Here is a 14,674-nt window from a genome sequence, read left to right on the forward strand (position 1 = left end):
TCTTAGATCTGGCTCTCCTTTACCACTGCCACACTCGTATTTCTCTGGAACGAGGTCTAGCAAAAGTTATGTTTGCAAAACACTCCACAACCCATGAATGCAAATGCTGTGTGGTTGCCTGTCAAGTGCAAATTCTGTTTATTCTTTTGTCACTTTTTTTGTGTGCTTTTTTTGGTTGCTTGGTTTGTTGGGGCTTTTTTGTTTTATTTTGGTTGTTTTTTTTTTTTTTTTTTTTTAATGCTGTTTCAAGCTCATTGCTGTAGGCCTGTGCTCTTTGGGAGGTGCAAGGAGAGCAGTGTGATGGGCCAGCCCCTCTGAGTTGAGAAGGATCTGTCCCTCTCGGGATGCAAAGCTCGGATTTCAGCAACACGATGCTTTGTGCAGCCATGTGCGTGTTCAAAGAGCCAACTGGCTGGAGCTCCCGCGGTGACGCTTGGCTGATTTGGCAGCCAGGTTGATTCTGTCAAGTTACAGTATGGGAGTTAAGTCCAGCTTCAAATCCTCTCCCTTACCCATTTGAGGAACTTGGGGGGGAGGGCAGGAAGAAGCAGGGCACCTCTCTGGGGACTTTGTGTCATTATTGGCTTAGAAACACTTTGTGATTATCAGCAGCAGGGTAGTGGCAAGGGGCTGATTATCTATCATGTCGTCAGCATAAACAATCAGAGGGCCCCTGAGCAGGGCTCCGCCTTTTGTAATGGCTCCACGTAATCACTGCATAAGAGTTTAAAAGCAAGCAGAACAGAAAAGCAGCTGGACTGATTCTGATCCTAACTGATGTTGCCTTTTCTCCCCTCACTAGAAGAGAAATATGTCACTATCCAGCCGTACGCCAGCCAAGGGAAGGATGAGATTGGGTTTGACAAAGGGGTCACCGTGGAGGTCATCCAAAAGAACCTGGAAGGATGGTGGTACATAAGGTAAAGAAGCCATGCAGATGGATTGCTTCAGAACCTGTGACAATGAATTTTTTTGATCATTCACTGACTGTTAGCATTTGAATGATTCTGTAGCTCGGCAAGAAAGCCCAAATTGTTCATAATGGCTGTTGGAAAAATGTAAAGGCAAGACTAAAACAATGCAGTGGTGATTACATGACTTTATGCTACAGTGTCTGAAAAAGCTGTGGGCCAGTCAGTAGGGAAATTCCTGAACTTGGAGATGTTATTTTTTTCTCTCTCTTCAAGTTAAAAGCCTGTATCTGAGTTTAGATCTGAGACTTAAGAAGGCTTTCTGTTGTATATAATTTCAATGTGTTTCCAGTATAAGAGTTACTCTGCAGCATGTTAAAATCTATTTATAGCAGTGCTGGAAGGCTGATTGTGATCTCTTGAGCTGTTTGGGGTAGGCAGGTAGTGTTATTTTCAGATACCTGTGAAATCAGTTTTTGCCATAGGCTTTTTCCAAAATTATTTGTGGTTTTGACTAAACTGCCTGACTTCTGTCTGTCCACATTATGTTTTCCTCATGTAGAGGGACTGGGTTCCAAGGGGCAGGTGCAGTTATCATTGTGCAGTTATCATTGTGCAGTTATCATTGTGCAGTTATCATTGTGTATTTGAAACAGCAGTCATAGAGGAGACTTGTGACTTAATCCCCTTTTTAAATGCTCATGGGGATAATGTAGATTAGATGCCTCAGGGATATAAGGTGCCAGGAGGAGTACTTAATGAGAGCTTTTCCAGCTGTATTCATGTGGCACTTTAGATTTTAGTGCCCTTCCATGATTTCTGCCCCCTGTAAATATCTCATCCAGTCATCTTTTTCCATTCAGCCTGTAATTATAGTGATTATTTTTTCCCTTTTCCCTCTCCAAGCCATAACTTGCTTTTGTTTGAACTCTGCTTCTTTTAGCAACTATGAATGATGACTATTGAAATGCTAACTGAAGCAATGTTGTTGGTTTTCTTGAAGGCCTTTACTTAGAAAACATATTTTTATTTAATTATTTTTCTACCTAATGCTCCCATAGAGAGAATAGGCAAATAAAGATAGCAGTGGAGCCATGAGGGCACTCTAGATAGAAGGAACTAAAAAATGCCTGAGTTTAGTCAGGTCACATGTTTTCCTCCTTTAATTATTCACAGAAGTGGAATCCAAAGCTGCAAATAGAGGAATGAAGAGCACAGAGGTTTTCTGAGGAATGAAACATTGCAAGACATCTTTAATTTATTTTGGTGTTTTTTCTGAAATGCAACCTTATCATGAAATCACAGAATGGGAGAGGCTGGGAGAGACCTCTGGAGATCATCTAGTCCAAAAGCCCTGCTAGGGCAGGCTCCCCTAGATCAGGTTGCACAGGAACATGTCCAGGCAGGGTTTGAAAGTCTCTGAGGAATGAGGCTACACAATCTCTCTGGGCAGCCTGTCCCAGTGCTTCATCAACCTCAAATTTAAAGTTTTTCCACATGTTTAGATGGAACTTCCTGTGTTCTAGTTTGTGCCCATCATCTCTTGTCCTATTGCTGGGCACCACTGAAAAGAGACTGGCCCCATTATCTTTAGGTCTTGATAAACATTGAGAAGATCTCTGCTTCTCCAAGCTGAATACCCCTGGGTCTCTCAGCCTTTCCTTGCAAGAGAATTGATCCAGGCCCCTACTCATGTTTGCAGCCCTCTGTTGGACTCTCTCCAGTATTTCCCCGTCTTTCATGAACTGGGAGCCCAGAACTGGGCTCAGTACTTCAGGCGTGGCCTCTCTAGGACTGAGTAGAGGGAGAAGAACCTTCCTCAATCTGCTGGTCACACTCTTCTTAATGCAGCCTAGGATACCATTGACATTCTTAGCTATAAGAGTTGTTCACCAGGACTCCCAGGTCCTTCTCTGCAGAGCTACTTTCTAACAGGTCAACCCCTCACCTGTTACTGGTGCAGACCCCAGGTGCAGGACCCTACGCTTGCCCTTGACAAACCTCATTAGAATCTCCTCCACCCAACTCTCCAGCCTGCCCAGGTCTCACTGAATGGCAGCACAGTCTTCAGGTGTCAGCCATTCCTTCCAGTTTTTGTATCATCTGCCAACTTGCTGAGTCTATCCATTCTTCCAGGGCACTGATGAATATGCTGAGCAAGGCTGTACCCAGTACTGCCCACTGGGGAGCACCACTAGCTACAGACCTCCAACTGGACTCTGTGCCACTGATAGCTATCCTCTGAAGTCTTGCCCTTCAGCCAGTCTTCAATCCACCTCACTGTCCACTCATCTAACCCTCACTTATTACTGTAGGTTCCCTTTTGCCATATTAATGATTCTACAATAAGCAGATATTTTTTCCCCCCATTTCCACACACAATCTAATCCCAAATACAAGATTTTTTTATATAGCAGAAGTGTATTCTGGTGGACAGTGACAATGAAACATGCTGTAGTGGTTGAAGTGATTTCTTGGTGATGATCTGTGGATGCCTCAGCCACTCAGTGGTAGTTGCAGAAAGCAGCATGCCCTTGGCTGCTTTATTGTAAGAGGTATTTTGAGTTGAGCAACCCCTCTTCTTATTGAAAGGTGGATTAGGTGCTCCCTATACGTGTGTGATGTGTGTTGGGTGTCAGCCATCATCTTCTCTGCTGCTCTGGATCTGCTCTGGACTGCTGCTACAGTCTTGCTGGAATATTAAACTGCTGTTTTTCCATGGGCAACACTTTTGGAAATATTGATGTGGTGATCCATCCCTGCAAGCTGGTCCTTTGCAGCCTCAGTAGCTAGCTGATCTCCAACTGTTTATTAGATTTAAACTGCTCTGACTGTTGTTGGGTGCCACTCAGAAAAGGATTAATTTTCTGCAGAAATGTGCTTTTCTGAGTATTGAGTGTCTTAAAAGTTCAATTCCTTCGCCTGCACTTGAGTGTGAGCAGAGAGGGATCAGGAAAAGACTGCTGTTGGACCCTGCTGCTGCCTTGTTTTCTGCTGGGCCGGGTAATGGAGGCTGAACACACACTTCAACGTGTAGAAATAAAAACAAATCCAGCAGCTTGCAAATGGAATCCACCTTAAAGACATTAGCTGGTTCCACCTTAAATATGTAATTTCTCCAAATTCCTGGCCATGTGCTGATCCTCATTTCCTGTCCTTCTTTTTCTTTTCTTTTTTTTTTTTTTTTTTTTTTTCCCCCCTTAGTTTGCTTCCCTCTGGAGTAATTCCAGTGCTCTGGAGCTGGAAAGCAGATGTTACTCTCAGACTCACAGAGGCACTTCTGACTTTTTTTTTTTTAACATTCCTATGGTTTGAATCCATTTTTTCCTTCATGTAATATAAACAGGGAGGATTTTGGAATCACTGAGGACCCAAATCTCTGCACCTAATTCTGTCTCCCTCTCATTTCACTGCTGCAGAAGCTAGAGGCAATATTGGTGTCTTCCTTTTTGTCTAGTGTGAATCATGACTTCTAGAAAAAAAAAATCATTGGGAGTCTATAGAGAGGTGAAAGAAAGGCTCTGACCTGAGATCCTTCTTACTGTTGTGCCGAGTTCAGTGGATCTCTGTCCTTCCTGGTATCATCATAGCTGACATTTAGTATCTGTTATTTAGATCTTTCTTTGTATCAATTATTGTCTCATGGTGACCAAGTGGAATGCAGGCCAAGTAAGCAGCAATATTCTAAACAAAGTTTTTTGTTATTCGTCTGCATCTTCATTTTGTTGTTCGTTCTGAGCCTCAGCCCATGTGAATGAAGTGCAGTTGGGAGGTGTTAGTTGCAGTGAAATAAGGAGGAATGGGGTTTGAAATGTCTCCAGGAGGTTGTGAATATAAATGAAGGAAGGATCCTTGTCATTCAACTCTTAGATGCGAGACAAAGATTGTTACCCATTCAGGACTTCTCTGCAGCTGGTTAGCAGTTGCCTTGGTTCTTTCCCCCATAAAATGAGGAGATTAAGTAGTTTTCTAGGGTGATATTTGCAAAGGGCTTTGAGAGTACCAGTTCAAGGGCTCTGGTGAAATGTAAGCCTATTTGACTTGACTGAGTAGCTTCTATTTGTGACGTTGCACAAATAAACTGGCAGTTGCTGGCAACTACTCAGCATTAACTTCAGATTGAGTTTACAAACTCACAGGAAGAAATAACTAGCAACAGCCTCTCTACTGAGTATATGTTGCCCAGAGTTACTAACTCTCCAGCTATTGCAGCTACTATTCATTGGGGTCAGAGGTGTCTGAAGCAGCAGGGTTATATGGGCTGATGCACATACGGACAGTTGGCAGGAGAACTAACGAGTCCGTACAGAACCTGCCTGCAGCAGCCTTTCTGATCTCACACATGTTAAGTCTCCCACAAACTAAGATGGATGTAAACTGTTTTTTCTTGCTGATTTTGCACAATCAAGCTCTGTTGAAAATAATCTTTGGAACTGGAGTGCTTGCTGTGTTGGCCAGTGTGGGTTTCTCACAGATGAAAACCTTTACGTCTCCAGATGATGTAAAGTTATAAACTTCCCCAATGCACAGAAAGCAGGAAGCATTGGTCAGAGTTTCTGAAAAAGGGCCATCAACTGCAAAAGTGGATGAAGCAGAAGTCTTTAGGGCTAGAAGATGGCACTGAGAGATACCCTGGATGTGGCTTTTTCTTTCTTTCCTTTTTGCTTGCTTGGTTTAGGGTTTATCAGAAAAGGCAGTCAGGGTTTAATAGATAAAAATTGCATCTTAACATAGTGCCTGGGTGCTGTGTATCTGTTGGAAGTCAAATCAAGTTATTAGCATTTTGCTACTTCTTGTTAGTCTCCATGTAGCAAACAAAAATCAGAGCTGTTGGAATGCTTTCCTTTGACACCAGAATCTTTGAAGAAAACTTGTCACTAAATTCTCTGAGGAGGGGAGATCCCATCTCTTTGCCTTCATGTATGACAGAAGACAGGTATGCAGGTTGAAGCAGTATCTCTACTATCCTGGCTGACCTAGATGGAAGCGGAGGAAAAAGCAAGATTCTGGACAGAAAGGTCCTTGTGGCTATTCCTAGGTTGTATTTGCCTTTGTACTGGAATAGCAGTAAAAAAGTCCAGGGAAGCAACCCTACACTGCGTTTTCACGGAATCATAGAATGCTTTGGGTTGTAAGGGACCTTTAAAGGTCACCTGGTCCATCCTCTCTGCAGTGAGCAGAGAATTCTCAACTAGATCAGGTTGCTTAGAGCCCCATCCGACCTGACCTTGAATGTTTCCAGGAATAGGGCTTCTGCCACTCTCTGGGCATCCTTTGCCAGTGTTTCACAACACTTACCATAAATGTTTTTTAAAAAATTCTTCCTTATCTTATCTAAATCTACATTCTTTTAGTTTGAAACCATTGTTCCTTGTCCTGTCACAACAGGCCCTGCCAAAAAAAGAAAAGATTGTTCCCATCTTTCTTATGGGTCCCCTTTAAGCATTAAAAAGCTGCAGTAAGGTACACCCAGAGCCTTCTTTTCTCCAGGCTGAACAACCACAATTCTTTCATCCTTTCTTCATAGGAGAGGTGTTCCAGCCTTCTGATCAATTTTGTGGCACTTCTCTGAGCCTGCTGTTCTCTCCATCAAGTCCCAGTACTACTCTTGAGTGTCTAGATGTGGTGAATGAGCCCAGGGTATGCCTTAGTGTAGAAACCTCACTGCAAAGTTCAGAATCCAAGTGCTGATGTGACAAAGTTCTGATGTGCCAGGGAATGATTTGTTGGTATCACACGCTCCCCAAACCCCACACCTCCCAGCTTCTTCCTCTGTTGTCTGATGAGTTTCCATTTTTGTTAAAGAGTGTTAGAGTCCTACCATTTTAACCTTTGTATTTCCTGCAGATTTCCTGAGTACTCAGGGTTTTAATGGTGCCTTGCTTTCCTATGTACAGTTCAAGTGCCTGTTTTGGGTATCCTGAGAGATTAAAGAGAGAAGGGTTTCAGTTTGGGTTTCATTAGGAAAAGCAGAATTCATCCACATGCTCTTCCCTGGAGTCTGATTGTAATCTGAAATGCCTGCTGAGGTGTTAGGAATGGCAGGAGTGAGAAAATCCATCTTCCCAAAAGCCTAGCTGTGTAACAATGACTTCAGTTTGAAGTGGAGCATGAGCAGCTTGGGCTGGTGCTCCAGGAACAGGTACTGGATTGAGGTCTCTCTTCAGATTTCCCAGTTTATTTCTTCAAAGAGCCTCTAGGGTCAGGAAAATGAGTCTACATCAAACACATTTTTCTTTAGTCCAATTGTTTCTCAACCTTACAATGATAGAGGAAGCTGCTGTAGTTTGAGTCCCTAATTCTCCACTAGAGAAGCAGATCTTACAGGGCTGAGAGTTATGGGAGGAGGGGCAGTGTTCAGTATAGTTGTGAGGGGGGATAAACTGCAGATGCAGGGGCTCTGGACTGGGCTCTGTATACTCTTTATTTTAGCCCTTTTCCATTTTAACCTGCCACTAAGTAGTACTAAAACTATTAAAATATTTTAGTCACTAGTCTGCATTTTTGCTCTGTGGGGAAATGCTGAGTTTGCCTGGTAGTGTGGTATGAAACAAACTGGTGAAGCTGTCTGCATTGTGAGTAAAAGCTGTCTGCATTGTGAGTGATTGTATTTCTTATACAGAGAGACTTCTTACTTAGAATGAGAAGTGGCTTTTAACAGCAGTCCATAATTTGCTGTTAGCTCTGCTGATTTTGATCTGTCTAATCAATAGGTGATAAATCAGTAGAGATGACAAAAGCTTCTGTGAGAACTGCAATTTTAATGTTTGTTATCATCCATCGCTTTTGCCTTAGCCATTATAGCTGAAATGCATGAAAAGGCTGTTTGATGTGATAATGTTTCCTTTTGCATCTGCAGGTATCTAGGCAAAGAGGGCTGGGCCCCAGCATCGTATCTGAAGAAGGCTAAAGATGATCTTCCATCTAGGAAAAAGAACTTAACTGGACCAGTGGAAATAATAGGAAACATAATGGAGATCAGTAACCTCCTGAACAAGAAATCGTCAACTGACAAGGAGACTCAAGCAGAAAATGACACAGCTGAAACCCATATCACCAAGAAGGAAATCAGTTTGCCCATCCTGTGCAATGACTCTAATGGCAATGCCATGATGACCCCAGAGAAGCAGGCTTCCAAACTGGCCCAGGGATCCCCAGCCATAGCAAGGATAGCACCGCAAAGAGCTCAAATAAGTAAGGCAGTAAAGTAGGCTGGGTTTCCACTGGGTTGCAATGAATTTCTATTTTTTTCCCTTTCATAGCTGGCACCCCCTGTCAGCAAAGGTCTCATGTGTCCTGGCCTTATATCTGAGGCCACTGAAGCAGATCTTTGCATTGTCTGTATATGTGCAGTGATCCCAGGACATGGTCCTTCATTAATAGTGATGAAGTTTAACTTCACTTCATACAAGAACTGGATGGTTCTTTCCTGTCTTAGCCAGGACATGTTTACTTTTTCCCAGAGAAGAATTTTTTTTTGTTTTGAAACTCTAAAATATGCCCTCCACTTCCAGTAATGGAGAAGATGTGATGGTGTGTTAAAGTCAAGGAGACCACCTATGTCTTCTCTTGCATTTATCCTGCTGTTTTCCTGGGGGAAAGTTTCTATAATGTTTTTACTAATTCACTGGCAAAATGCAGATGGTATTGCTAATCCATGCAAGGAATGGCAAGATACTGTGGTAGAGGACAGTGTGTTATTAATTTAGTGGATTATTTTTACTGCTGGGGGGAAAACTAGGTATTAGGCCAATTCTTTACTGGCCAATCTCCAATGGAGCTGGTCAGTTCCAGCAGAAAATACAATCCACTACTTTCTGGCAGAGATTTCCTCTTAAATTTGCTGGCTTAGCTGAGATGAATAGCTAAGCTACCTTGGTATTTCTAATATACCCTCATAGTTTCCTACCTTGTTTCATAGAGATGCCTTAAATATTGCAAATACTGTCTTCTGATGTTCTCAAAATGCAGAACAGCAGAGAGTTACTGAAAAATGTGTTCAGCAGTACTTACAAGGTTAAATAAACTCTCCCTTCTCCCTCTTCTGCTCAGGTTCTCCAAATCTAAGAACAAGGCCCCCCCCTCGAAGAGAATCCAGTCTGGTTGGTATTGGTTTATGGTATATGCTAGCAGTGGGGTAGGTGTGTGTGGGTGCTTTGTCAGACTTTCTACAGCTCTGCAAGGTTGAGTGGATATCTGAGAGGTCCTTTATTTGTGTTCCTGTTCACTTTATTGTTTAAATATTGAGCAGACCTCTGGATATCCTAATGTTCATTGGAAAGTTCTGTTTTTCAAAGCGTTGCCCCAACTAGGTAATATCCATCAGGTACTGAACTGAGGGGAGAACATCCTAAAGCTGTTAGGTTCTGTGCATGAGCATTAAAGCCTATCTGGCTGACTTGAAAGGTTTAAACCTCCTGTGGGTGTCTTTAGTTCAGGCTGGATGTTTTGGCCACCTCTTGTCTTTAACAACTGGTAAGGTCTCCCCTCCTTCCATTGCTACCGTCTTTGAGGTGGCTAAACGTCACTCCTCTTGTGTATTTTGAAAGTGTCTTGGAATCTTATGGAAGGGTATGTGCTGCAAGAATGAGACCTCCTGTGATTATCTTCAAAGCTAGAATTCTGGAAGCTCGGATCAATTTGAGATTAGACATGTCATGTTCAGATAGGAACTACTCTGTAGTCTATTTGAACAAAAACAATACTAATAGCTTGTTTATAACTAGGGAATATGTAGGTTTAATCATTGCTGTACCCCTTACAAGCAGTATGTGACCTGTAATTTTTCTGTCATCTGAGATGCCTCTTAAACTAGACAAATAGCATATTGGTATTTTCCTCTAGTTTCTCTTTGCATTATTTACAAATAGATTTTGTTTTGGCAAGAATGCTACGCTTGATCCCGTGCTAAAAATAACAGTGAAGATACATGTCAGACAACACGTCTGCTGTTTCCAGTTATCTTCATTTAATCAAAACCATCCTGTTATGTGAAGGCATTTTATTATGCTGCACTTTGGCTGTATTTCAGCATTTATAGTGCAGAAACATCCAATTACAACATTGTTAGACACGGTTCCTAAGGTGCAGTGATGCGTTTGCTGTGGAACGCCACATGCGCTGCCTGATGAAACACGGATTGTTAGTTACAATGGAGGGATGTGTGAGTAAACCACAGTGTGCCAGTTGCCTTTCTCCCATTAATGGCTAAAGATAATTTTGTGTCTTTGGCTGTGGCAAGAGATCCTGACATGCTGCAGTTCTTGTGTTGGAACCATCAACAGTGAAGTGCAGAAGCTGTGAAGCTTCACTGTCATCCTGTAGACGAGCAATGTGCTAACGTGAAAAGCTTGCAATATTGAAATTCTTGAAAGGACTCATCCTGTTTATCACTTCAAAAATAATTGTAGCAAACTCTAATGTGACAGCTTAATGTAAAGGCACTTAGCTTTCAGAGAAGTTTGGTATGCTGCCAGAATGATTGTAAAGAGCAGTGTCCAGCTTCTTGTGGAGCCTCTATGTGATTTGAATGCATCTTGTGTTGGGACTGAGTGGAGATTCTGGGTCTCTGTTGCGGGAAGGAGCTGTAATCTTTTGATAACAAAGTCCTTCCTTTTTCCTGTCACTTAGCTGAACAAAGCTCTTCACAGGGGTCTGTGATACTATCCTGGTTTCTTGCTGGGACAGATGCCCATTAGCTCATATTACTAACTATTTCAGATTGTTTAAAAATCCAGCAGCAGATGAAGAGCAATAGCTCATAAGGATGACATTTTAAGGCTATGTATTTGATGGTAGGCAGAACTGCAATGCAGTTTCCTGCAGTTGTGGCAAACCATCCAGAAATTAGTTTTTCTGGACAAAATCTCAGAGTACACAGGCTCTTGTTACTATGACCCTTTATAGCTCATCAGTAAAATGTTGTACTGCTCACAGTTCTTAAAAGCTGGGGAAGGCCACATGAACAGTGTGCATTTAAAAGGTTTCTGTCTTGTGGCCCAACTCAATACATCAGCTTCCGCTCTGGAGAAATGGAAAGAAAGAGTTTTAGTGAATAAAGGCAAATGTTTTTTCCAAGCTACTGTTCAGCCCAGTGTTTTCTTGGTTTGGTTGAACAAAACTTCCTATTTGCCATAGGGTTTTCAGCTGCCCAAACCACCAGAGCCACCCTCTGTGGAAGTGGAATACTACACCATTGCAGAGTTCCAGTCCTGTATCTCTGATGGCATAAGTTTTCGTGGAGGACAAAAAGCAGAGGTGAGCCTTAAGAATGCAACTGGGAAAAAATGTAACATTTGGCTATTGCAGAGGACTGGATTGAAAGAGGAGGAGTGGAAAGTGGAAATAATTGATTGAGATTTTCATCTGAGTAACATGTTCCTTGTCATCTCCCAGGTTATAGAAAAGAATTCTGGTGGCTGGTGGTATGTGCAGATTGGAGAGAAGGAAGGATGGGCTCCAGCATCTTACATTGACAAAAGGAAGAAGCCAAATTTAAACAGAAGAACCAGTACTTTAACCCGCCCAAAAGTTCCTCCCCCAGCACCTCCCAGTAAGCCAAAAGACTCTGAAGAAGGAACAACTGCTGGAACAGTTTCTTCAGGAGATAGCCAGGACTCTCCCCATAAGCTGAAATACGAAGAGCCTGAGTATGATGTGCCTGCCTTTGGCTTTGACTCTGAGTGTGAAGTGAGTGAAAGTCATCACGAAGAGAGCACTCTTGAGAAACGACTGTTTCAGCCCCTCAAGCCCTCTGCCGTGTCCTCGCTTCAGAAAGCAAAGTTCAAAGTTGGAGAATCTTCAGAAGACGTTGCTCATGAAGAAGAGACCATCTATGAGAACGAGGGATTCAGGCGTTACGTGGAAGAGGCTTTGTCCAATAAGGAATCCAGTGGAGACTCTGATTCTCAGAAAAGCTCCTCTCTCTCTTTGATCCGAAAGAATTCTCCATGCTTGAGCTCTCCTAAATCACCACTTGTGAAGCTCAAAACAGAGAAAAATATCCAGCCAGATCTTGGAAAATGTCATTATTCCAGGAGTGAGGAGACAAAACCAAGGTCAGCTTCAGATGTTGGCTTACGTAGTATACCAAGAACAGGCATGGTGAAAGAACCTGGGCAGAGTCCTTCCATTAGAGCAAAGCCAATTGTTAGGCCCAAACCCTTCCTGAACAAAGCAGACTCACAGAGCCAAGAAAAGATGGATATCAGCACTTTAAGGCGTCAGCTGAGGCCAACTGGGCAACTCAGAGGTGGACTTAAAGGTTCAAGGAGTGAAGAGTCTGAGAGCCCTCCACGCACGGCTTCTGAGAATCAAGATGATCCTGTTAGGAGGGGCTCAGCTGATCTCATTACAGCCCCTTCCCGTGCCATTTTCTGCTCTAGCCAACCAGCTAAAACTGAGCAAGAAAATTACTCCAGATGCTTCTATGTGACCACTGACTCATACCAAAAGGTACAGGATTCTGAAATTTGCTTCCCAGCAGGAGTAGAAGTGGAAGTGCTGGAAAAGCAAGCCAGTGGATGGTGGTACCTGAAATACGGAGACATGGAAGGCTGGGCTCCTTCCCATTATTTGGCTGTCCCTGATAACCAGCAAGAACCCACGTCAGCTGAGACTGATGCCTCATTTGCCAGGAACAGGAAAAATGAAAACAAGTCAAACAGTTTAGAGAAGATAGAGAAGAGGGTTCAAGCTTTGAACACCATCAACCAGAGCAAACGCGCAACGCCACCCATCCCAAGCAAACCTCCTGGTGGTTTTTCAAAGCCATCGGGAGCAGTCAAAATGAGGAACGGTGTGAGGCAACTTGCCGTCCGGCCGCAGTCAGTGTTTGTGTCCCCACCACCAAAGGACAACAATCTGTCGTGCTCCTTGCGCAGAAATGAGTCTTTAACAGCTACAGATCATCTTAGGACCGTCCGTCGAAATTCCTCCTTCAGCAACGCATGGTCACAGCCTGGTGATGTGAAGGGAAAGCAGCCTGAGCGATCAGGTACAGAGGGCTCAGAGACCACCTCCAACCTCCCTACGCAGAGGAATGGTATTCCTGTGTCCACGGTCAGGCCAAAGCCCATTGAGAAATCCCAGTTCATCCACAACAATCTCAAGGACATCTATGTTTCCATTGCAGACTATGAGGGGGATGAAGAGACTGCAGGGTTTCAGGAAGGTGTCTGCATGGAGGTCCTCGAAAGGAACCCAAATGGCTGGTGGTACTGCCAGATCATGAGTGGTGTGAAGCCATTCAAAGGCTGGGTTCCCTCAAATTACCTGGAGAAAAAGAACTAATATTTGCAATATCTTTAACCTCCCTAATTTATACTGTTCCTGCTGTGTACATGTGGAAAAACAAAACAAAACAAAAACCACACAATTGCTACACAAAAAGACGTTTCCCTGTGCTCCAGTTTGTACAAAGGGACAAAGGAGTCTATGCTGAGGACAAATCTGCCATGTTCTGGAGAGGTTTGTGGGGTTGATGTGTCATGAGGAACTATGAGGAAGATGCAGCATAGTCAAATGCCTTTTTGTGAAGTTGTTAATAATCTTGTATGTGTAACAGGGTATAACATCCCACCTTTCCCATTATTGATAGGAAACCAAACGTGTGCCTTTTGTGAGAGAGAAATACACCTGCATCTACTTGGGGAGTTTTGTGCCAAACTCTGTTTTACAGTCTTGGCTCCCTTTCTTGTCATTCTTGTCCCTACCTGGAATACCCAGGCGTTTTGAATGCATTTCTGCAACTCACAATGAGAAGCAAAATGGAAGTTTCTGAAACACAGAGGGACTCTAATCCTTTAGAGAAGTTCCTGGGGTTTTGTACTGTGTTCAACGGTTGGTCAAGAGTTGGAGCCTTTTCATCGCAGAGAAATTTGGTTTCTGACTTCAGCTGTGTTTTGTTGTTACTGGTAACTCACCCGAAAAGGCAATCAGGTGGTATTGGTTGGGGGCTTTTTGTTTCCTTTTCTTCTGTCTTGTTCTTCGAGTTGGGATTTCAGGTGTTCTAAGGCAGCAATGCCTACTGGTGCTTGTGAAAACAAAGCTACAAACCCCGTGCTGAAGCACATCAATTACTTTCTAGGCTCAGTGTTCAGTTCTGTGCCTGACTCCTGCCAGGTGATCCTGGTCAATCCTCTTCCCAGAGTTAGGTTTCTCAAAAATGTTATCAAAATGTACAGAAGTCCCTTAAGACACTAACGGCAAAGCTGTCAAAGTGTTACTTAAACAGTTTTGCCATCTGGTCTGAATCCAAGTGTACTGACTGCTGGCAGGGCCCACCAAGGCATTAGTCAGAAACAGCAGTAACCTTCTGCAACATCGCTGTTTACAACGTGGGGGGGAAGCCATCAAACTCAGTCTGCACATCCTTCATTTGTATATTCTGGGGGAACTGGTTTTCTGTGTTTTATTTTTTGTCTTTTCTGTGCATTCTGGGTTTACTTCTTTTTCTTTTATCTTTTTTTTTTTTTTGGTGTGTCTTGTTTTACCAGAAAACACTTAAAACTGAAGTTGGAGCCAAATGTGTGTTTCTGTTCCCACTTGAATCCAAAAAGTACATTTGTATTGGAAAGGTGTGCCTCTGGCTCAGAGATTTAATATCAAAGCAATTAGTTTTACAATGCATGTAACCAGGAAGCTGCCTCTTCTAATTCCATTTTTGTTTGCCTTTTTTAACTCATGCATGGAAATACGACACGCAGCAGGGGTAGCCTGGTAGGAAAAGGAGGAGAGGTATCCATTGGACTATGGAGTTATTT

At 43.0% G+C, this 14,674-nt stretch overlaps 1 protein-coding gene across 1 annotated transcript in view; it reads left to right on the plus strand.

The window, feature by feature from the left end:
* Positions 1–13,202, plus strand: part of SH3PXD2A (SH3 and PX domains 2A) — a 252,459-nt gene extending 239,257 nt beyond the window's left edge. Inside the window, exons 11-15 of the mRNA XM_054382243.1 lie at positions 803–920; positions 7,771–8,105; positions 8,964–9,013; positions 11,049–11,168; positions 11,307–13,202. Of these exons, the coding sequence (XP_054238218.1) occupies positions 803–920; positions 7,771–8,105; positions 8,964–9,013; positions 11,049–11,168; positions 11,307–13,202 (2,519 nt within the window). The remainder of the gene's footprint in view (positions 1–802; positions 921–7,770; positions 8,106–8,963; positions 9,014–11,048; positions 11,169–11,306) is intronic.
* Positions 13,203–14,674: the final 1,472 nt, after the last annotated feature.

Source organism: Indicator indicator, chromosome 7 (genome assembly GCF_027791375.1).
Source record: "Indicator indicator isolate 239-I01 chromosome 7, UM_Iind_1.1, whole genome shotgun sequence".
NCBI classification, from domain to species: Eukaryota; Metazoa; Chordata; class Aves; order Piciformes; family Indicatoridae; genus Indicator; species Indicator indicator.